This window comes from Phytophthora infestans, genomic scaffold (assembly GCF_000142945.1).
Source record: "Phytophthora infestans T30-4 supercont1.74 genomic scaffold, whole genome shotgun sequence".
Lineage (NCBI taxonomy): Eukaryota > Oomycota > Peronosporomycetes > Peronosporales > Peronosporaceae > Phytophthora > Phytophthora infestans.
The window spans coordinates 186876-207889 of NW_003303685.1; the positions used below are offsets into that span (position 1 = coordinate 186876).

Here is a 21014-nt window from a genome sequence, read left to right on the forward strand (position 1 = left end):
TCCGTGTCGGGCCGCCCATGAGGTGAGCTACGGAAGCTCATCAGCTCACTCTGACTGCGTGTGGCTGTCATGTTGACACCACCCAGCAGTCAGGAAGTAGTAAAAAGTAGGAAGCAAGAGAAGCACGTATGCGCCGAGGCTCAGCCAGCGGCAGGTGACGGTGAAGGTCTTGGTCGGAGTCTGCACTTGCTCTTCAGAAGGCAAGTTCTCAAGAGAGTGCAGCTCCGTGCCAATAGCACCACCGCACCAGCGGTAAGCTGTATTAGTACTCAGCACTAATAGTTCAAGTACATCTATAAAACACTAAGTCTTGGTCATCACGTTGCACAAGTCCACGCGTCGGCAGCACAAGCCAGCACACAACAGGCCGACGCAGTCGTCCATGGCGTAGCTGCAACGTTCGTGTGCCATTGTGGAGATCCACAGGATCTGCACTCATCAGCACGTTGTATCTCACACTTTCACTTGAACACGGCGATCTAACGCGTAGTCGACGTGATCACACTTGCATCCAAAAATAGCGTGTGCCCGCAGTAGTAACCGCCACTTGCACAGTATCCTCCATCAAAGCTAGCAGTGGTTCAACCACCCGCGTATCAGCAATCCACTTGGCTTCCTGTAGCCATAGCGTCTTCCACTTGATGAAAACTTCAACGTAGGTGTTGTCGTCACAGAAGTAGCCAACCATCGCAGCGGTTTAAGCCTCAGCATTGCCTTCAGCAGTCACAACAGGTAGCACATTTATTGCCTACCGAAAGCTAGCAAACTTCACAGCTCCCAACGCCTTCGTCATGATATCTGCAACCATGTCCTGGGCTCCGATGTGCTTCACTGCATGCGCTTCAGCTCGACATTCCTTCTTACAATGCGATACTTGTTTTCAATATGCTTATTTGGAGTGCTTGTCGGGTTTAGTGCTCAACGAGATAGCACCCTCATTGTCACCGAACATAATAGGCATTGGATGCAACCAAACCAACTTTTTGCATAAGTCTTGTAGCCACAGAATATCCTTTGCAGCTTCGGACATGGCCACATACTCCGCCTCACAGGTACTCATGTCATTGAGCTTCTGTTTGCTTGAAGCATACGAGATCACATTCCCGTCAGTCATTGTCACGTAGCCGCTAATACTGCGACGATCCGCTGGATCATTCGCATAATCAGCATCATAGTAGATCGTCAGTTCAACCGACTTTCCTTGCTTCACATTCATCACCAAGCCGTAGTCCTTCGTAAGCCGCAAATAACAGAGCACGCGTTTGGCATGTAAAGGCTAGAAAATTCCCCAAGTGAGGCACAACAGTGTGATATCTGGCCTTGATGCATTAACCAGATACTGCAACAATCCGACCAACTCTCGGTAAGGCAGGTACTCCGTAGTCTTAGGGATCTCCACTTTGAATGGCGACGTTGATTCATGTGTCGCACATCCGTTGCATGTTGTCATGTGATAGTCCTTCAAGACGTCCAATACGTATTGCTGCTGCGAGTAGATAATTTGTCGCCTCCTGCGATCAATCGGGGTTTCAATACCCAGCAGGTAATTCACTGTTCTCATAGTCGTCAGCTCAAATGACTCCTTAAGCATGACAACAACCTTGGCGCAATGCTGGGTTGGTCCCATTAGTAGTAGATCATCCACATAGACCGTCAAGAGCATCTTGACTTCACCTTTTTCTTTCAGAATGTACAATCCAAAGTCAGAGTCTGCACGCTCATACTTCATCGCCATCAGCTTGGCATGCAACGTCTTGTTCCAAATGTGGGGTGCTTGCAGCAGCCCGTACAGGCTCCGCAGGAGCTTGCACTCAAGTTTAGGGCATTCTGTCTGAAATCCGGGAGGCTGCCCCATGAAGATCGCTTCAGAGAGGTCACCTTACAGAAAAGCTGCTCTCACATCGTTGCCGTACGTCCCACTTTCGTTGTACCGCATAATGGATAGCTGCTCGAATGGCTTCAAACCTGATAACTGGGGCAGACGTTTCAGAGTAGTTCACCCCTCGCTGTTGCTTGTGTCCAGGAATCACTAGCCGATCTTTGTATCTGGTTACCCGTCCTCGTTCATCACGCTTCACAGCATAGACCCAGCGGCACGTGATCACCTTTACCTTCTTTGCCACCGACCGCGAAACTAACTTCCACGTGTTGTGACCCTTCAGGTATTGTAGTTCGGAAAGCATTGATGCCCTCCATTGCGGCCACTGCCTGTTAGATCGAGCTTGTTTGTATGTGTTCGGAATGTCAGTATCTTCTGCCGTAGCCCGCACATGACCTACCACGTAGTCAAGTAGCTGCACGCTGGTCTCTGCGTCCTACGCGGGCGATTCAAACATGGTTCTACCGGTGGCTCCTGAATCTTAAATCCAGTGGACTGCTCACCAGTCTTCTCACCTCGATGTTGCACACCACGCTTGCGGGTCCTCTTCTTCTTCTTGGCTGGTGTCACTTCCACTTCACTGGTAGCCCGTATCTCAGTACGAGTCGGTCGCTGACTCGCTGGACATTCACCGCGTGAGTTTGGGTCCATTTGCCCAGTCCTGCTAAAACAATCAACATGTTTCCCACTGGAGCTCACACGTTTTCTCCCACTTGACATCGGTGCCGGTTGCACGGCATCCGAGGTCACCTCGGTCGCATTTGCAACTCCCACTGGCTCCCTACTCGGCAGCAGTAGCTGCAAGCCCGCAGATGGGTGCTCCGCCCCGTCTTGAATGTAGGAATCCATAGTGGTTTTAATCCGATCAATAGGCACGCTGGTCGGCAACTCATGCGCATGGTGCATGTAATTGCTCTTAAGTAAGTGACGCACGTATGTCCCTTGTGCTGTAAACCGCTCATGGAAGCGCGAGCTGCCGCCTCGCGCAGTTATTACTTGACACGTAAGCAGATCAAGGAGCTTGTACCCTTTTGTTGTTGCACTGTAGCCAAGCAGAAGGCTCAAACGGGCTCTCAGCTGGAGCTTCTCTTTACGTTGTCGAGACTCTGGTGGGATACGCACCCAGGCAAGGCAACCCCAAGTACGTAGCACACTGAGGTCGGGTGTTACACCTTTTAGCTTCTCGTGTGGCGACACAAGTCCCAGAGGTTTCGTAGGTAGAATGTTCAACGTATCCACCACGTGCAATAACGCCACTCCACAGCGTGTTTAGTAGCTGTGCTGCAGTCAGCATCGCCCTCAGTCTGGGCAATACCACTCCATTTGCTCGTTCAGTCATTCCATTTTCTTGAGGAGAGTAGAGTTCGTCGTCTGCAAGACGACGCCTTCGTGCTCGCAGTAGTCACTCAGAGCTGTACTACCGAATTCTCTACCCTGGTCCGAGTGCAGGCGCTGCACTAAGTACTTCGGATACTGTGTCTTCAGCTCACACAGGAGCTTGATCAGGAATGCAGCGGGCTCTCCATTCTGTCGCAGCAGAAATGCCCACTTGTATAGTGACACTTCGTCGATCGCAAACAGAAACATGGTGGCACCACTGGAGGTTTCTTCAGAAATGGAGCATACGTCCATCTCTAGAATGGACAGCGGCTGCAAGTCCCGCATGGGCCGCCGCGCATAATGCATCCTTGGCGCTTTACTCGAATTGCACGCAACACAGTCGTAGGTAGACAGGGAGTTCTTATCTTAACAACAAGGTCGATCTTGTTGCTCAGCAACTTCTCTGTCTCCATGCTCATGTGTCCCAAGCGCTGGTGAAGCACCTTCATCATGTCATTGGCGTCTTCTTGCGGCTTCTGCACAGCGTTCACCAGCTTGCCAGGTACATGTACAGCACGTAGTCGGTAGATATTTTCATGCATATCAAATTTTAGCGTGATTCCAGTCTTGTATAGCCATACACTGCGCTGGTCATCAGAAATCTCAACCTAAAATTTTCCAGTCATCTGCATATATCCAAGGCTGATAATGCTCACCGAGCAGTCGGGCTATACACCACGTCATCCAGCAGTCGAACTTCAAAGTCTCCAGTTTCCTCTGTTTTCAACCGCGTTAACCATTCTTGACTCACTGCGACGGTTACGGTAGCCACGGCTGCGTGGTGACACATCACGTTCACAACTTCGCTCAAAATGACCGCACTGTCTAGGGCCTCGCTGCGGCATCGGTCCATGACGGTCAAAAGAGTATTGGGGCTGTTGCCACGGTCGTGGAGATTCTGGCGGTCCACGTGGTGGAGAACGACCACGCCAATCATCGGGTCGTCCATCATAGCGACCACCATAGTAGTCATCATGTTGCGTCCACACACGTCCTTTTTCGTATCCACCGCCATAGTAGTCAGTACCGTAGCCTCTACTACCATCGCAACGACGCTGGTTCTCGAAACGCAGCCCAAATCGGTCATCCTCTGGCGGAGATGGGCCCAATCGTGACCCACCTTCAAGACGCCTCACCTCAAATCCTGGTCCACCCGAGTCCCAACTTCGTTTGTCATCCCAGCGTTGCTGGTGACCTGGAAGCCCGCTCGACTTCTCTTCCTCGTCACTGCTTGCTGGCGTTGTTGGTGAATACACAGGAGATACCGGCGGTTTGGTAGTATTGGTCTTGGGTACAACTTGCACCGATCCGACGAGCGACTGCATTCTTCTCTGGGAGTTTGCACGCTTCTTTTGCTTCAGATCCGGCTTAAGTGGCTTCCCAGTGACCTCCGTACACTTTGCATACCAATGGCCCATTTCACCACAATTCCCACACTTACTACGTGCTTTCTTCTTGGCGATTTTCTCAGTCTTCGAAGCTGCTCGCTTTTTCTTATTGGTGCCCTTCTTGTTGACTGCATTCACGGTCGCAGCTCGTGCGGTTTCGGATGATCACTGATGGCTGTAGTCTGGCCACCTGCAGTCGAGCTTGCTCCACCTGTCGCAGGCGACGCGTAGCATCGGCACGTGTCAATGTGCGTCTGTCGTTCTTGCTACACCATACAGTGTGTTGCTCTGCAAGCACTCTGAAGACACGCTGAATATTGGAGATCAGGAGACTTGCGTGTTCCCACTCATCCACTTCACCGTTGGCCTGCTTACACCGCCGAACCAACTCCTCACTCGCAGTTACATACTGATCCACCGTCTCACCGGGCTTCAGCTCTCGGTTGAGTAGGTCACGAAGGATATAGTCGGGGTTAACCCCATCACCTCGAGTGAAGTAAGCCACAATTCGGTCCCAAAAAGTAGAGGCGGAGCTTCCATCTCTTCTCTGAGTTCGTCAACCTTGAAGAGGTCTCGTAGGCTCATGTCAATGGACAAAGCCATAGCCGTGAATGCCATCACACGCCACGTGTCGTACCAGCGATGGTACTTGGGGTATACGTAGCCAAGCTGCGAGTCGTACCTCTCGCTCTCGTACGTTACCACGTCAAGCTTGTACAGCGGGAGCCGCAAGGTCACCTCGCTTCTCCACCGCGCGAGCTCCTCCTTGACATCCTTCAGCTTGAAGGCAGCACTACCTCCTTGCCGATCATCTTACTGGTCGCGTCCACGAGCTCAGCGTCGTTGTACCGCGTTCTCAGCCTGTTGTCCAGCATGTTTGTAACGTGTGAAGATGCTCGGCTCTCTCCGTCGTCCGCGTGTCCGGCGTCGCTCTCGTCAGGCTCGCTGGGATCGCTCGGGCCTCCCTGGACTCCTGGAGGCTGCGCTGCAGCTTGTGGCCTCTGCTCGACTCTCCAGTTGTTTTCTGGACCCTCTCTCACTCGCACGAACATTATTGACCAATCGACGGCGTGCATCTTGTACTAGTAGGGTCAATAGTGAAACGCCGTTTAGAATGTTTGCAAGTTGACGTCCAAAGTCTACAAGTTGTTCTTGAGGCGCCATCGTTTCGGCATTAGGAGTTTCTCTTGCATTTTCTGCCGCACTTGCATTCTCTATTGGGCTCATAACCTGAGGTGAACTACGAGAGCTCACCAGCTAGCTTTGACTGCGTGTGCCTGTCATGTTGACACCACACAGCAGTCAGGAAGTAGTAGAAAGTAGGAAGCAAGAGAAGCACGTATGTGCCGAGGCTCAGCCAGCGGCAGGTGACGGTGAAGGTCTTGGTCGGAGTCTGCACTTGCTATTCAGAAGGCAAGTTCTCACGAGAGTGCAGCTCCGTGCCAATAGCACCACCGCACCAGCAGTAAGTTGTATTAGTACTTAGCACTAATAGTTCAAGCATCTACAAAAACACTAAGTCTTGGTCATCACGTTGCACAGGTCCACGCGTCGGCAGCACGAGCCAACACACAACAGGCCGACGCAGTCGTCCATGGCGTAGCTGCAACGTTCGTGTGCCATTGTGGAGATCCGCAGGATCTGCACTCATCAGCACATTGTATCTCACAGCCCATTGAGCGGGACCGCCTTCTGGGACGTAGGTGTTTCGTAACAACTTCAGTGAGGACACTAGGCGACAGCGTAGTCGCAGCAACTTGCATCTGGATCCAGGGTATAGGGATGATGGATGCAGTAAATCTCGAGCTTTCGTGGGACAATGGAGATCACAAACGGTTGCAAGATGATATTGGATGATTGGAGAGCTCGGATCCACGGCGAGTGTACAATTACAGTGAGGTGGATCCAAGCGACCTGGATCCGGATGAATGTACCCATAATAGGGTGACCATGATGATTACGTCATGGATCCGGTGGATCTGAAGATAAGACAGCTGGGATAATGGGTCAAGGGAAGAAGGGACATGCAGCCGAGCCTGGTAAGGGATTTAACAAGTAAAAGACATAGAAGGTAGAAATCCAGACAGGTATAGGCTTAAATATCAATACAGACCTCAATTTGCACTGTGGAGAGCAAGTGACCTGTAGTCGTCTCAGGGGTTGGCTTTGGCCTCGGGCGATCGCCGTAACAGGAGTGAACATTGGCCCTGGACAAGGACAGCGTCTACTTCGCCCGCCAAGCATCAGGTCTCACTATGGAGTAATCAATATCACGAACTAGAGAGCAAGTGGCCACGGAATCGTAACGGGATCAGCAATTGGAGCGCAACTACGTATGGCGTTTCGACAGGGATTGGATTTGGCCTCACAGAACAATCGTAGCGGATATGAGCATTGACCTGGACAAATTTCGTGTATACTTCGACCCTAGGGATTAACTTAATAAATGAAGTCCTCAATTTGCACGGTAACACACAAGTGCCTTCCCGCCCTCAAGAACCGGAACTACATTGGCCGTACGAGCTCCGTGAAGGTTAGGAATTGCGAATCTAGTGTTGGTAGCGATAACTGGATAATACATTGACCAGATCCTACAACCTAGTGAGCTTTCCTATACACGTGCAGATCCGACAGGTTAACCGAATTTTCTACTTGGTCGGTTACGCCCTAGAGGTTCTCAACTCTCAAGATCCCGTCACAGGAGGCGGCAAGTACGACGCAAAGGAACTACAAATGCAAGGGAACACACCCGCAAGGCAACCCTACGGCCAGATCCACGATCGAGGCCCCGGATCCATAAGCTCGAATATTCGCTTAGGATTCGAAACCATCCACGGACGCAGAGTGAAGATTTTCCACTGCTGCTCCACCCCATCCCCACGTCTCGCCAAGACACTCAAGCTTCACCACTTGAACTCTTCGGAAGTTACCGAGAAAGCAAGATCCCGCCCTACCGACGGGTACACAAGGTGAGGAAAGTTCAGCAGAACACGGATCATCGGGGGACCCCCTCCGTTAGTCGGTGTCTGGGCGCAGTTGGTAAGTTGGATCTGGCAATCTCGCAGATTTTGCTGATCCCGCTACACCACAGCTGCGTGAAAATTCACTATCCAGCAGCGCGTTAAAAATTCCTTGCCGTGCTCCATCATAATAACGACTCTAATGGATGGTATTGCGATAGGTTTTTTGCAAGAAGTCCCACAAACATGTACTCTTCGTCACTTGATCTCTCTGCACGTTGCCCACGCTGCTCGACTCGAGTGGATTGTTGGCGACGACCACCTGAACCTCGTCTTCCAGAACGTTGAGCCCCCTGCCGCTCACGCTGATAATCGGCTTGTGGTGCTACTCTTGCTGTTCATAATGACGAAGCGCGCGGCAGTCTTGGGTGTTGTGCGAAGTGGCCCGGTGGAATGTGCAGTACATATTGCTGCTTGAGCTGCTTGAGCTGTTGTTGCCTTCTCCTCGGCCACTGTTTTCTCCTCTGTTATGATGCTGGCGGCCGTTATTATTGCTATTGCAATTGTTGGAGTTGCCTCGTCGTTCCTGAGCGCGCGAATTGTCATGACTGTTGTTTTTCCTGTCAGAACCACCGGTACTGTGTAGGCGCTGCTTGCCTTGCTCAATCCTCTCGATGAATGGAACGAGAGCAGCAACGGTCGAATAAGCTTGCCCACTGGCGTCGTACTTGTTCTGCCATTCATATGACAAACCGCGCTTGTACAAGCGGCACAGAGCGTCCTCACTCATCGGCGATTTTCCGTTCAACCTGGCCTGAGTGTGCTCCATGCGAACTAACAATCGAAAGCGTAATGTACTTGGCCAAGGACTCGGCTCGAGCCTTTCTAATTTCCCAAAGCTCCTCTGGAGGTTCTCGCTGTAGTCCACGGGCAGGACCACGATCGACGCCTTGTGTAACGCACGCGTAAGCTCCTCGTCCATGCGCACGCCGTCGTCGGAAAAGGCCGCATCTTCGAATGCTTCTCACAAGTATCCTTCAAGAAGGATCATGGCGTAGAGGAACTTGTCTTCCGCGTTCCAGTGCTTGAGATTAGCGAGTTGTTTGAAGTGGTCACCCACTCGAAAAAGTATTTGGGACCGCCGTTGATGAACGTGACCATCGTTTTGGTGACGACTTCTTCTTCTATTCCATTTTCCTTGTTAGCCAGACGCACAGTGATCGAGTACGTCAGGTAACGTTCCTTGTCGTCCTTAGGAAGGACACGACTCAGCTTGACGGGTTGGCGCTACGGGTGGACCAAACCGCTGTTGATTTGAATCGATTCTAAGTGCCAAGCCTCTTGAGCTCTGGGAGTAAATTGAGAGCTGATTGAATGTGTTAGTGCGGCTAGCGCTCTCCTGGCCTAATAGCTACACTAAAAAGATTTGGAATCCTGTCGTACGTACCCAAAAGATCCTGTTGCAGTTGGAGAAGCGAGAAACCGTTGAAGCCGTCGATCTGGGTACAGCCATGTAAGATGGATAATAGTAGAAAAGTGAAGACAGGTTGTTATTCAATGATCTCATACCAATGGGGGTCGCAACACACTGTCTTAGGCCGGTTCCTAACGGGATCACGACGGAGCATGATCCAGTTAGGGCTAAGTGTACGTGCAGATCATGATTAATTCACTCTTAATGGGATCGTGACCCTTCGGGTCACGAAGCACAGACGTTTTGCTTCAGCAACACAAACCGGTGTGCTTGAGGTATCTCGTTTAGCATGGAGTCCGCCGTCTCGACGGTCGCAGATGCCTCCACTAGTAGTGGAGCTTGCGTGAGCACACACTGGACTGCTGTACAGAAGGCAGGCAGCAAGCGCACAGTTCCTCCGCCCTCGTCGGGCGACTACAGCACTTGGACGGTAGATCAAGTAAAGTTAGAGTGTACCGCGCGTAAGCTTCCTGTGGCAAAGAATATCAGCAAGGCCGATCGAGTTACTATCCTTCAGGGGTACGATGAGTCCCAAAATGCCATGGAGCTGCTACTGGACCGTCAGCGGCAGGCCAAACGTGGTAGGGGGCCTTCTGCAGAGACCACTCAACGCAGAAGCAAACACTGTTTGTATCGCCTGCTCAACGTACTCTTCTCTGAAGCGTTTTTCGAGAAATTTATTACATCCTGTGACGCACTTACACGGCGTGAGCTAGATGAGGGTGGTCGGGAGTTCTGGGAGCAGGTGGTCGAAGCTTTCAGTAATTTAACGATGACTTCGACCGTCTTGTGTCTCCAGACTCGTTGTTTCAGAGGTGCTAACACCGGCCAGAGCTCGAATTGCATGATGAGTGTAACGGGGTAAGAGATACCGTTACTAGCTTACAATATAGTGCGGAGGAAGCTCGCAATAATAAAACCAAGTCTTAGGTTTGTGTCAAATTCAACTCTGATTTATTTAGGACCAGGGCGGCTACCCCTGGCCTCGTGTGAACCACTCAAACACATGTCTTTATCTGATTGGTCAATAAGTGAGTCTGGCTCCTCACTATTAATCAATCAGATGATGACACCTTGGCACACGCTACCCGTGTGCCACTTTACCTACTTATGTAATAACTAAAGAAATATCTAGCTACTTATGTAATTGGAGTTGGGCCCATTACATCACCCTCCTCTCTAAGTTGCGCTTACACAACATAAGCGCACGGAGCACATTTGAAGAAAACTCGAAAAACGACAAGACGGAGACATCGGAGACAGCGCGAAGGGCGGCGGCGCCAGCGCGTCGCTGGCGGTGGTAACAAGGGCAAGCCTAGGGTCGACAGGTGCGCCAGGAGCTCTGGATGTGAGAACCGTTACTGCGCCTCTTGGCTCCCAGGACACACATCGACAAGGTGCCCAGTACATGCGACTTAGAAGACTCCGAGCTGGAGGCATTTGGATCACGGACACGAGGAACCTCACGAAGTCGACTTCGTGGCGCAGTTCTCGATGCATGGGGCTTCCAGTCAGAGCGCCAGGGTTCGATTCCCACGAGCCGCATTCACTCACGCACACGCGAGTGTTGTTTTGCTGCCAGAGCGGAACAGCTTAGAACATCTCGAAGACATGAGACTTGTCGACGGAAGTCAACCACTTGAGCAACCCAAGTGAGCACCACGTTGTCACCACTGGTGTCACCAGAATCATGTACTTCTTGGCCACCGTGTCGCCGCTGGTAATCGAAGTCATTTCGGCGCAGTTGTAGCGTGTCGGGTTGACAACCTACTGGTCACCGGTTCGATGTCGCCGGTGGCTTCTTGTTTTCATTCTTGCACTGACAAGCTGTGTCAGTGTTCGCCGCGGCTCACGCCGACGTTGCACGCGTCGGAGCGCGACATCGTTGTCGCCTCCTCGTGCGGGTCGTTCTCGTGGCCGTTCTCGATCTCGTTCACGGTTTCCACGGGGTGACCCGCGGAATTTTTCTTCTCAAGCAGCATGGTCTCATACTCGTGGACCACGTCCGGAACGTCGCGGGCGCGGGGCTCCCACGTATCATGTTCTGGGGGATAACCGAGCCAACGTACCAAGTAGCGGCGCGCGGTCGGAACCGCGCGAGGAACACGACTACGGACGTTTCGTTGAGCGGTCGAGCTGTGGGGATCTTCGTGGTCAACGATACGCTCCACAATCCAGCGCGCATCACCCACCGAGTCAATTATCGGTGGTGGGCCTTCACGATGATACGGCGTACGCCCTGTACGTTCAGGGCGAGGTGGAGGCAGCTTCGAGCCGTGCGTTGGACGCTCAGGTTGGGGCTGAGCGGGCGGAAGATCGTGCCTGGCGGGCTGAGCAGATCGCGTCGGAGCTTCGTTAGTCGAATCGGGAGCTGCTATCTCGCCTACGGGGATTGGAGACGCATGTGCATGGCTCTGCCCAGCAGGGAGATCGTCCGCGAGAGCGGGCGCCAGTGGCTGACGGCTTTCTGGCGCGTCAGGCCCGTCGGGCTGGTCGCCCGACGCATGCTCCGTCTGCTGGCTCGAATCAGGAATCGTCGCAGGGAAGTACCGCTTGAGTCGCCCGACGTAAAACGTCGGGTGGAGTCTAAGTGATGACGGGATGTCCAAGGTGTAGGCGTCGCCCACAGCCTTGGTTACACGAAAAGGACCGATGAAGCGTGGGGCAAGTTTGTTGGCGCCGAGGTTGGTCACGGCGGAAGCGCGGATTCCCTCGGTCGATAGGAGAACGCGATCTCCTATCTTGAATACATTCACGTTCTTTCGACCGTGCTTATCAGCTTGGTCCTTTTGCTTGTCCACCGCGTTCTGCAGTGCGTCGCGGACGAACCTTGCGATGGATTGCCTTTGCATGACGAATTCTGCAACTGCCGAGCGATCGGCAGGAAGCACCGAGGGTTTCGGTGTATAGTTTGCCGTGGTAACTTCTTGCTCACGAATCTTGCTGCCTGGATCGATCAAGTTCTGCGACGTCCATCTCGTTATCGGAGATGCAGTATGCCGAGGAGGCTCGATGGACTGCCTGGACGGAGTACGAGTCAGGGCGTTCGCACTGGCTACACCCGAAGATAACCCTGAAGTCGAGTGCGCCGGCAGGCTTGTTGACACCGGTGAGGCTACCGGTGCGTGCTGAGACACCGGTTCACGTGCCGGTGATGACCACGACACGGACACGTTGTCCCTAGAGCTGAGCGCAGCTTCAGCATCCATGTCGACCGAAGGAGGTTCTCCCCCACCAAGGGTGGAGCCGCCAGCATCCGTGGGGTGACCCACGGCGAGAAGTGCAGGAACACGTGGGTGGCGAGCGTTGTTCACGAAGAACGGCGTCATACCCGTCGAGGAGTGCTCGGCGTTGTTGAGTGCGAACTCGGCTAGCGGTAGGAACGAGCTCCAGCTCGTGTACGAAGTTGCATAGCTGCGGAGAACGTCTTCAAGGACGCGGTTGACGCGTTCTGTTTGTCCATCCGTCTCCGGATGTGCCGCAGTTGACATCAGCAATTTGGTTCCCAAGAGCTCGAAGATGCGTGACCAGAACGCGGATGTAAACCGCGGGTCGCGGTCGGACACGATAGACTCCGGCAGGCCGTGGTGACGAAAAATCACGTCGACGAAGTGGGCCGCGGACTCTTCCGCGGTGATTGAGGCCGCCACCGAAACGAGATGGACCTTCCTGCTGAAACGATCGACGAATACAAGTACACCTGTGCGCCCGGCTGTATCGGGCGGAAGACCGAAGATGAAGTCCATCGAAATGGAGCGCCAGGCTTCCGTGGCGACCGGAAGAGGGCGCAATGGGGCCTGAGACGTCGAAGACGGTTTGACTCGCTGGCAAGTTGCACATGTGCGGACCCACTTGCGTACCCACTTGTACATGTGCGGCCAATAGAAGTCTCTCGACAGAGCCGCGTACGTCTTCTCGCGACCGAGATGTCCTCCAGTCGGGGCGTCATGATACGCGTAGATTATGCGCGCACGTAGATCAGCGTCGTTTGGGACGACGACGTTAGGTCCATCGAACCTGTCGATGCTGTACTTGACCAGATTACCGTCCAGTCGATATCGATCGATCTGATTCCGCGTGGTCTTTGACAGACCACTTAGCGTGTCACTACTAGGAGCACGCAGGTGCTTCATGATGGCGCCGTATATAGGGTCATCATCGTACGCTGTAGCAATCTCGTCGCCCGGCGGGAGCGTGGGCGTGGTCAACGTCAAGTTGATGCCTGACGACACGCAGACCGCACATTCGTCGTCGTCCTCATCAGCGAGCTGATGTCCTAGCGCTTCACGGGGATCGTAGTCCGGACGCCGAGACAGCGCGTCGGCGAGAATGTTATTCTTGCCCGGCTTGTAGTGAACAACGAAGTTGTACTCGGATAAGAATGACAGCCAACGGGCCATCCGTTGCGACAAGTGAGGGCTCTTCATCGCTGTCCGCAGCGATGCGTGATCAATGACTGTTCACCGAGCAGGTACACTCTGAATTTGATTAGAGCGTACCGCATTGCCAGGAGCTCCTTGTCGTGGACTGGGTAATTCTTCTCGGCTGGCTTCAGTTGGCGCGACTGATAGCTGATAACGCGTTCGTGTTCGTCATCATCGAACTGCATCAGCGCACAGCCGATGGCAAAATCGCTCGCGTCGCAGACGACGTGGAATGGCTTTGAGTCATCAGCAAGCTTCAGTATCGGCGCAGACGCCAAGCTCTTCTTCACCGAGTCGAATGCAGCTTGGTGGTCCGATTTCCACTCCCAGATCACGTCCCCATTCAGCAGCGAGGACAGCAGCTGGATCAACCCAGCGTAATTCTTCGTGTACTTGTGCAAGTAATTGGTCATGCCAAGCCGCTGACGCAACTCAGTGGGACTTGTCGGCGTTGGCCAATCACAGATAGACGATACCCTCTCGGGATCCGCGCGCACACCGTTCTTGCTCACGTAGCATCCCAACACCGGAATCTCCGGTGCGCAGAAGACACATTTCGTCAGGTTTGCGTAGAGCTTGCTCTCTCGCATCACCTGGAAGACTTGTCTCAGGTGTTTCAGATGTACGTCCACGGCACTGAGGTTGCCCTCAGCGCGGCTGTGCACGAAGATGTCGTCGAAGTAACTCGGCGCGAAGTCTCGAAGCGGGCGAAGCACATGGGAGACCATGCGATTGAAGGTGGCAGGCGCGTTCTTGAGGCCCTGTGGCATCACGAGCCACTCCCAGAGCATCCCGCTCGGTGTACTTACGGCGGTGAGAGGCACATCAGATGTTCTCATCAGGATCTGATAGAATCCATCGGTCAGGTCGATGGCGCTGTAGATGACGCTGCCAGCCATGGAGTCCAGTACCATGTCCTTCCGAGGTATCGGAGTCTGTGCGGGGATGGTGGCATCATTCAACTTGTTGAATGCGTGAACGATACGCCATCCCCCTGTAGCTTTCTTCACACAGAACGTTGGACTGGAATGGGGAGAGGTACTCTCACGCACGTGACCCGCCTTTCGGCGGCCCTCGAAGAAGTCATCGATCGCTTTCACTCGATCACGCGGAAGTGGCCATTGTCTGGTAACGCAGTATTTCGTACCTGGCGCGAGGTCGATCTCATGCTGAACCCCACGATCCGCCGGTAGCTCGGCGGGGATCTCATCCGGGAAGACGTCGGCGTACTCGCAGGCGGTGTCGTATACGGGATTCGCTGACTCCCGCAAGGCCTCCCAAGACTGCGTTTGGAAACATTCCTCTCGAGCAGACTTAGGTTCAGCACCTAGCGGACGTGAACGTTCACTGTCCGTTGCGACCGCATTTGCTGCCTCATCCACCGAGACTGCCTCGGTGACCAAGCATACTTGCTCGACGTCTCCAGCCTTGAGGTCCCGAAGAAAGTTCTTCCAGGACAAGCCTGGAAGGCGTGTGATCGCCGCCGCTTCGCGCGGCGGGCTCGCGATTGCGATGCTGCGCGACCGATTCGGGCCTCCTTCCACGTACTCCAGCGCGCTGACCGATTCCATCGGCGGGCTATCGCTGGTCGTGTAGTCTCGACGAGGTTTCAGGTGTCGTCTCTTCGACTTCTTCTTCGACTTCCTCGAGCTTACGCTCGAGTCTGACGCACTGCTACTCGACGATGCATCACCCTCCTCTAGGCGCGGGAGACCGTACTCGACCGGGCCGGGAACACGCGGGAGCCCCTGCTCAACCGCGGCATCGCTCGGCGGGAACCTCTGCTCTACCGCCGTCTCGTTGTGTGGGAACCTCTGCTCTACCGCCGTCTCGTTGTGTGGGAGCCCCTGCTCGACCACTGTCTCGTATTGTAGCCCCTGCTCGACCATCATCTCGTGTCGTGGGAGCCCCTGCTCGACCACCGTCTTGTACTGTGGGAGCCGCTGCTCAACCACCTCATCATCTACCTCGCGAAACCGCGAGGGCTCTTCGTCCAACAACGTAGCACAAGCCATGCAGAGAGGGCCATCGCTCGCTCTGTGCACTGCTTGTGTCGTTGCTGTTTTGTCGACGACTGTGACGTGGGGCCAGTCTCTTGGCGCCATGTGAAGACCTCGCTCACGTCGAATCCACGTCGACGCTTGACTGATTGGGCCAGCCAGTCAATCTCTGGCTGATATCGCGCAAGCCAAGGGACGCTTAGGATGCAGTCAAACGCGTAGTTCATCTCGATCACCAAGAAGTCGTCCTTGCTACGGCAGCCGTCGAGCGTGTACGACAAAGACACGTCACGCCGCGCAACGCGGCAAACCTTACCATCTGCGAGTTTGACTTGGATCTCGCCCGGACCATTCCGGACGCGGACGTTCTTGGGTAGTACCGACAAACACGACGCGCGAAAGAAGTTGTTGGTCGCTCCTGAGTCAAGGAGCGCGCGCAGTGGTCGCCGGGCACCGGTGACGTGGAGGCTGACAATGATCAGTCTCGAGTCGCCCGGCGTAGTGGTGGCATTGGTGTGTGCTTGGAGCACGGGAGGGCTCGAAGGTTGGGCAGCCACCGGAGGGCCCGGTCCTTCGTTAAAGCCAGTAGGGCGCCCCGCACCTACTGGTCCTGGTCGTTTTTTGAATGAGCGACCGAGGAGTGTTCCGCGTCGACGTGAGAGACGACGGGAGCTGGCGCGCGGCACTCCTCCACGCGATCACCCTTCTTCCCACAGCGGAAGCAAATGAGGGAGCGATTGTTTCGCCCAGCGCTGCCGCGGTAGGACCCGCGACGTCGATTGCTCGACGCGTTGATGGCGTCGATATCCATGGGCTCGGGGGTAGACTCCCGGGCTTCCGTAGGTATGGCTGCGGCGTACGATGCAGCGACCATGTAATCCTCGCGAATCGCGAGTGCAAACGCCTCCTCGAGAGAGGAGGGCTCAGCTCTGGTGAGGCAGTAGCGGGTCATACCCTCGCGCATGCCGAACACAAATACGTGGACTTGCGAGGCCATGTCGATTGGCTTGGTCACGATGCATGACGCCAGATGTCGCGTCTTCTGGACGTTATCACGCATGGACATCTGCCCTTGCCGCAGAGCGAAGAACTCTGCGCGAACGCGAGACTCATCTTGCGGGGGCTCGAACGCGAGGCGCAAGTCGCTCTGGAGAGTTTTCAGAGTCGGGAAAGCCTCGGGGTCGACAACCAGCTTCCCGAGGGCCCATTCTTTGGCCTTCTGTTAACCGGGAGAGGAGGAAGTTCATCTTGGCCGATGACACCTCGATGCGTCGCGAGGCGATAGCGATGTCGATCTGGCGGAACCACCGGTTTAGCGGAAGCCGGTTTTCACCGGTGCCAGAATACGTAGACGTCTCCATCTTGACGACGTCATTCTGGGATGGACGCGAGGGAGTTGACACCCGCCGATTCGCATCGGCGAGCTCGCGTTCCATGAACTCTTGTGCTGCAAGACGTTGCTGGTCGGGCGTCGCTGAGCTCAGCAGCGATGCGACGACAGCGTCTCCGGACACCGCCACGAGGCGGTGAAGCGCTTCCACTCCACGCGAGTGAGATGGGGGAATGCAGCATGCTCCAGGGTCGCCCCGGAGATCTGGACTTGGCTCATCGTAGACTTGGTCGTTGGAAGGACTACAAAGTGCTACCAGGTGTAACGGGGTAAGAGATACCGTTACTAGCTTACACTATAGTGCGGAGGAAGCTCGCAATAATAAAACCAAGTCTTAGGTTTGTGTCAAATTCAACTCTGATTTATTTAGGACCAGGGCGGCTACCCCTGGCCTCGTGTGAACCACTCAAACACATGTCTTTATCTGATTGGTCAATAAGTGAGTCTGGCTCCTCACTATCAACCAATCAGATGATGACACCTTGGCACACGCTACCCGTGTACACTTTACCTACTTATGTAATAACTAAAGAAATATCTAGCTACTTATGTAATTGGAGTTGGGCCCATTACAATGAGAGCCTCCAGCGAGCCATGATTCAGTCATTTGTACCTTGTTTACTGGCGTTACTGGTCCGATACCAATTCTGTTCCGTGACTTCAATTGATCGCGTTCTAAGACAGGCTTTAGAGATTCAACGAGCCGCTCGAATGCTATAACATTCATTCTATAATAACGATCGAATTGTCCTTCTTGCACTAGTCGATCTCGATGCGGCTCCCACTCCAAACGTTTGCGTGAAACAACGTTCGATCTACGTCGACGACGTAATTCGCTCACAGCAACTACAACGGCGACATACCACAATGCGAGATACTTTCATTGTCTTTCTCTTGAATGGTGCCCGTGACCCCTGATCCCAAAGTGAGTGATGATCCCAATTTGGGATCATCGATTGTAACTAAAAATAAACATATGTATTTTTTTTAGCCAATCAGGTATCGAGTTTCTAGATCATGATCCGATGATGATCCCGTTAGGGCCTAACTTAGGAACCGGTCTTAGACGAGACGAGAGAAAAACTACAAAAGTGAATATTTAAACTGTAAGTTGAGTTTACGCACTTATCAGTGGTGCACTGCCACTTATAAAACAGGAGTCATCACCAACTTTTTATTTTCTTCGTGTAACTGTCAACTTGATATTCTAGCACTATAAAAGGGAGCTAGGCACCAATCGAGCGGAGCAAAAAACTAAGGACATGCATCCAGCATTACGACGAGAACGGTTCTGAAGGAGCTCATTCGACTTATAATGCTTATCTTATTGAAGTGGCTCTCTACAGGTACGTACTGCTTGTAGTCCTTAAAAAACGAAAACGATTAGGCCAGTCAAAATAGCAAACCATGAAGCAATAACAAAGATACTAAAAGGACCGTAGCCCATCCCCCATCATCGTGACGGTATTGAAAAGTAGTCCGAAGATTGACGCGGTTTCCTCGCGACGGAATCGCTTAAAAGAGAGCACCCATGTAGACCATTCCGACACCCGAGTTGAGACCCGTGTACGACGCGTAGTCAGCGTCGATAAACACGAGACCGATGACCAGTGCGAGGAACACAGCGAGGATCATGCGCGTGAGGTTGTAGCTCGGAGTTTGTCAGTACATCTGGATGAATCGGGTCACGACAAACTTCATCTGCGTCGCCGAGTTGTCTGCACGTTTGTCGGCGAAGATCATCTCTGGTAGGTCCGGGGAGGGCGTGGTGATGCCTTCCTTGGCGAGGTTGCTGTTCAGAGCCTCACTCAGCGCACTGGCGTTGAAGTAGTTCACGAAGTCCGTCTGGTTACCCGCCGCGTTGTTTACACCGGCTCCAATACATTCCAGCATCCACGTCGCGGGATTGTAGCCAAGAGGGAGGGAAAACACCCTCGGGATACCCTCGAAGTACTCGATCAAGTTACAGCAATCACGGCTAAAGTCCCCGTAGAACACCGTCACGCCTCCACGCTTCCGCAGCAGCAGACTATCGAACAAAAATAACACTTCGGCTGACGGCTGGTGGATCGTGCAAAGGATGGTACGTCCCGAGTCCGCCACCTTGCGAACCCCGTCCATAATGAGCTTCGCCGAGCGAGCGTCCAGGCACTGGCAGGTTCGTCCAGGAAGATGACACTCGGCTGAGCAGCGAGCTCCACGCCGATAGTCAAGCACTTCATCTGCTCGACTGAGCTGCCGCGGATGATCTGGTCCGCGATGTCCTCCAAACCCAAGAGCTCAATATACTCGTTGACCGAGTCGTACTTCTTGTCGTCCGAGATCGAGGCATCCTGGCGGAGGAACGAGCTGAACGTCAACGCCTCGCGGATCGTAGCAGCCTTCGAGCGCACGTCCATCTGCTCACAGTAGCCCGTGCACCGACGGATGGCGAGGTCGTTCGCTTCGTAGCCGTTCAACAGTATTCTGCCGGTGATCTTCCCGCCAGTCTTACGTCCTGCGATTACGTTCATTAGCGTCGTCTTGCCTGCACCCGACGAGCCCATGAGAGCCGTGATGGACCCGGGCACAGCAAACCCGTTGATCTTCTGTAGCAGCTCGAGAGATTCCTTGGGGTTGTGGGGATCCAGCACGAAGTAGTGAAGGTCTTGTAAAGCCATGGTCACTGGCACGAAGTTCTTCTCCTGAGCGGTCGACTGAAAGCCCACAACGCAGTCCTCCGTCGCCGCTGATATGTTGTTCTTGGGCGTCTCCATCCTCGTGTAGATTTCGTCCTTGATGGGCTTCTCGGACACGTCGAAATTTTCGGGGGTCTCGTAGCGGAGGAATTCAAGTGCAAGACCCGACAAGATCATGAACACCACGTAGATAGCAGCCATGTAAATAATACCGTAAGTGACCCAGGATTTCTCCGTGTCGTAATGCTGGATGCATGTCCTTAGTTTTTTGCTCCGCTCGATTGGTGCCTAGCTCCCTTTTATAGTGCTAGAATATCAAGTTGACAGTTACACGAAGAAAATAAAAAGTTGGTGATGACTCCTGTTTTATAAGTGGCAGTGCACCACTGATAAGTGCGTGTCCAGACCAAACAAGTCCAAGTAGTACCCCAGTGGACCGAGTTCGGTTGGCAAAGTGCTCACAAACATAGTTCAATTAAAAGAGCTCAGGAGTTTCAAATTCGCATGAGATAGTTGTCATTCTCCTACTTTTAGTGGGCGTGTCCTGCAAATAGTGGAACTCCTCTATTTTTGAGTTAGTGAGACTTGTATGTTTTAAAGTGCCAATTAAGATTATTTTTGTGCTGTGTTCTATCTTTTAGTGCTGCATCCCAAAACTTTAGTAGATAGGACGGCCCTCACATCCATCCATCAACAAGGCTACAGTATGTACACAACTTAGGAGCGTAGTTTGACGTGTATGGTCACATGCGATGGATGCCGCCGTGGAGAGTGTAGCGTGTATGGTCGCCCTCCTAACGAAAGCCTACCGTGACAGTTGACAGATGCAAGATACCGGTAGCCGGTATCAGAAACCGTATCTTAACTGTCACCTCGACGAGTTCGTGTACGCTGACATTTAACGGAGTGGGCTCTTGACTTAGCGGGCACTACACAGTTCAGTGTATCCAAGTTTGATCAGAGAGAAGTCAATTGATTTAAGTCAAGTCTTGGCACTGGATACGCAAGCTGAAAGAGTACGAGGTCACCTCGTCAAGGTGTGCCCATGACTGACGTCGTGTTCGAAGCTATCCGACGACTAGCAGCTTGGCGTACTACTTCCCCCTCTCGACCGTGTACGACGGAAGCTTCTTGCTGTACGCTACAGCCATCGCATTGCATCATGCTGTTATCATTTCAAGAAGGACGTAGAAAAGAGACAATGAAAAGACCGATTTGTGCTCACGCTGCGGTACTGTCTTCGCCTCTACATTCCAGCAAGTCTCGAAGCCATACTGCGTCAAATGTGGGTGGGTCGTTGATCGCTGGGAAGTGGGTTTGCTGTCAGGAGACTGACCGTGACGGGCCTGGGTGTCACCCTTCGCCTCTGACATCCCAGCTGCACGTGTCTGGACAGCCATCTTATGGCACACACACACGAACCAAACCTGTAGCTTACACA

General features: G+C 53.3%; 1 protein-coding gene across 1 annotated transcript; it reads right to left on the reverse strand.

Annotated features, from left to right (window-relative positions):
* Positions 1–18557: 18557 nt before the first annotated feature.
* Positions 18558–19774, reverse strand: PITG_18997 (ATP-binding Cassette (ABC) Superfamily; the record flags this gene model as incomplete). Its single annotated transcript, XM_002997443.1, has 2 exons — positions 18558–18924; positions 19008–19774. 2 exons carry the CDS (start codon positions 19772–19774, stop codon positions 18558–18560), a joined length of 1134 nt encoding a protein of 377 aa, XP_002997489.1.
* Positions 19775–21014: the final 1240 nt, after the last annotated feature.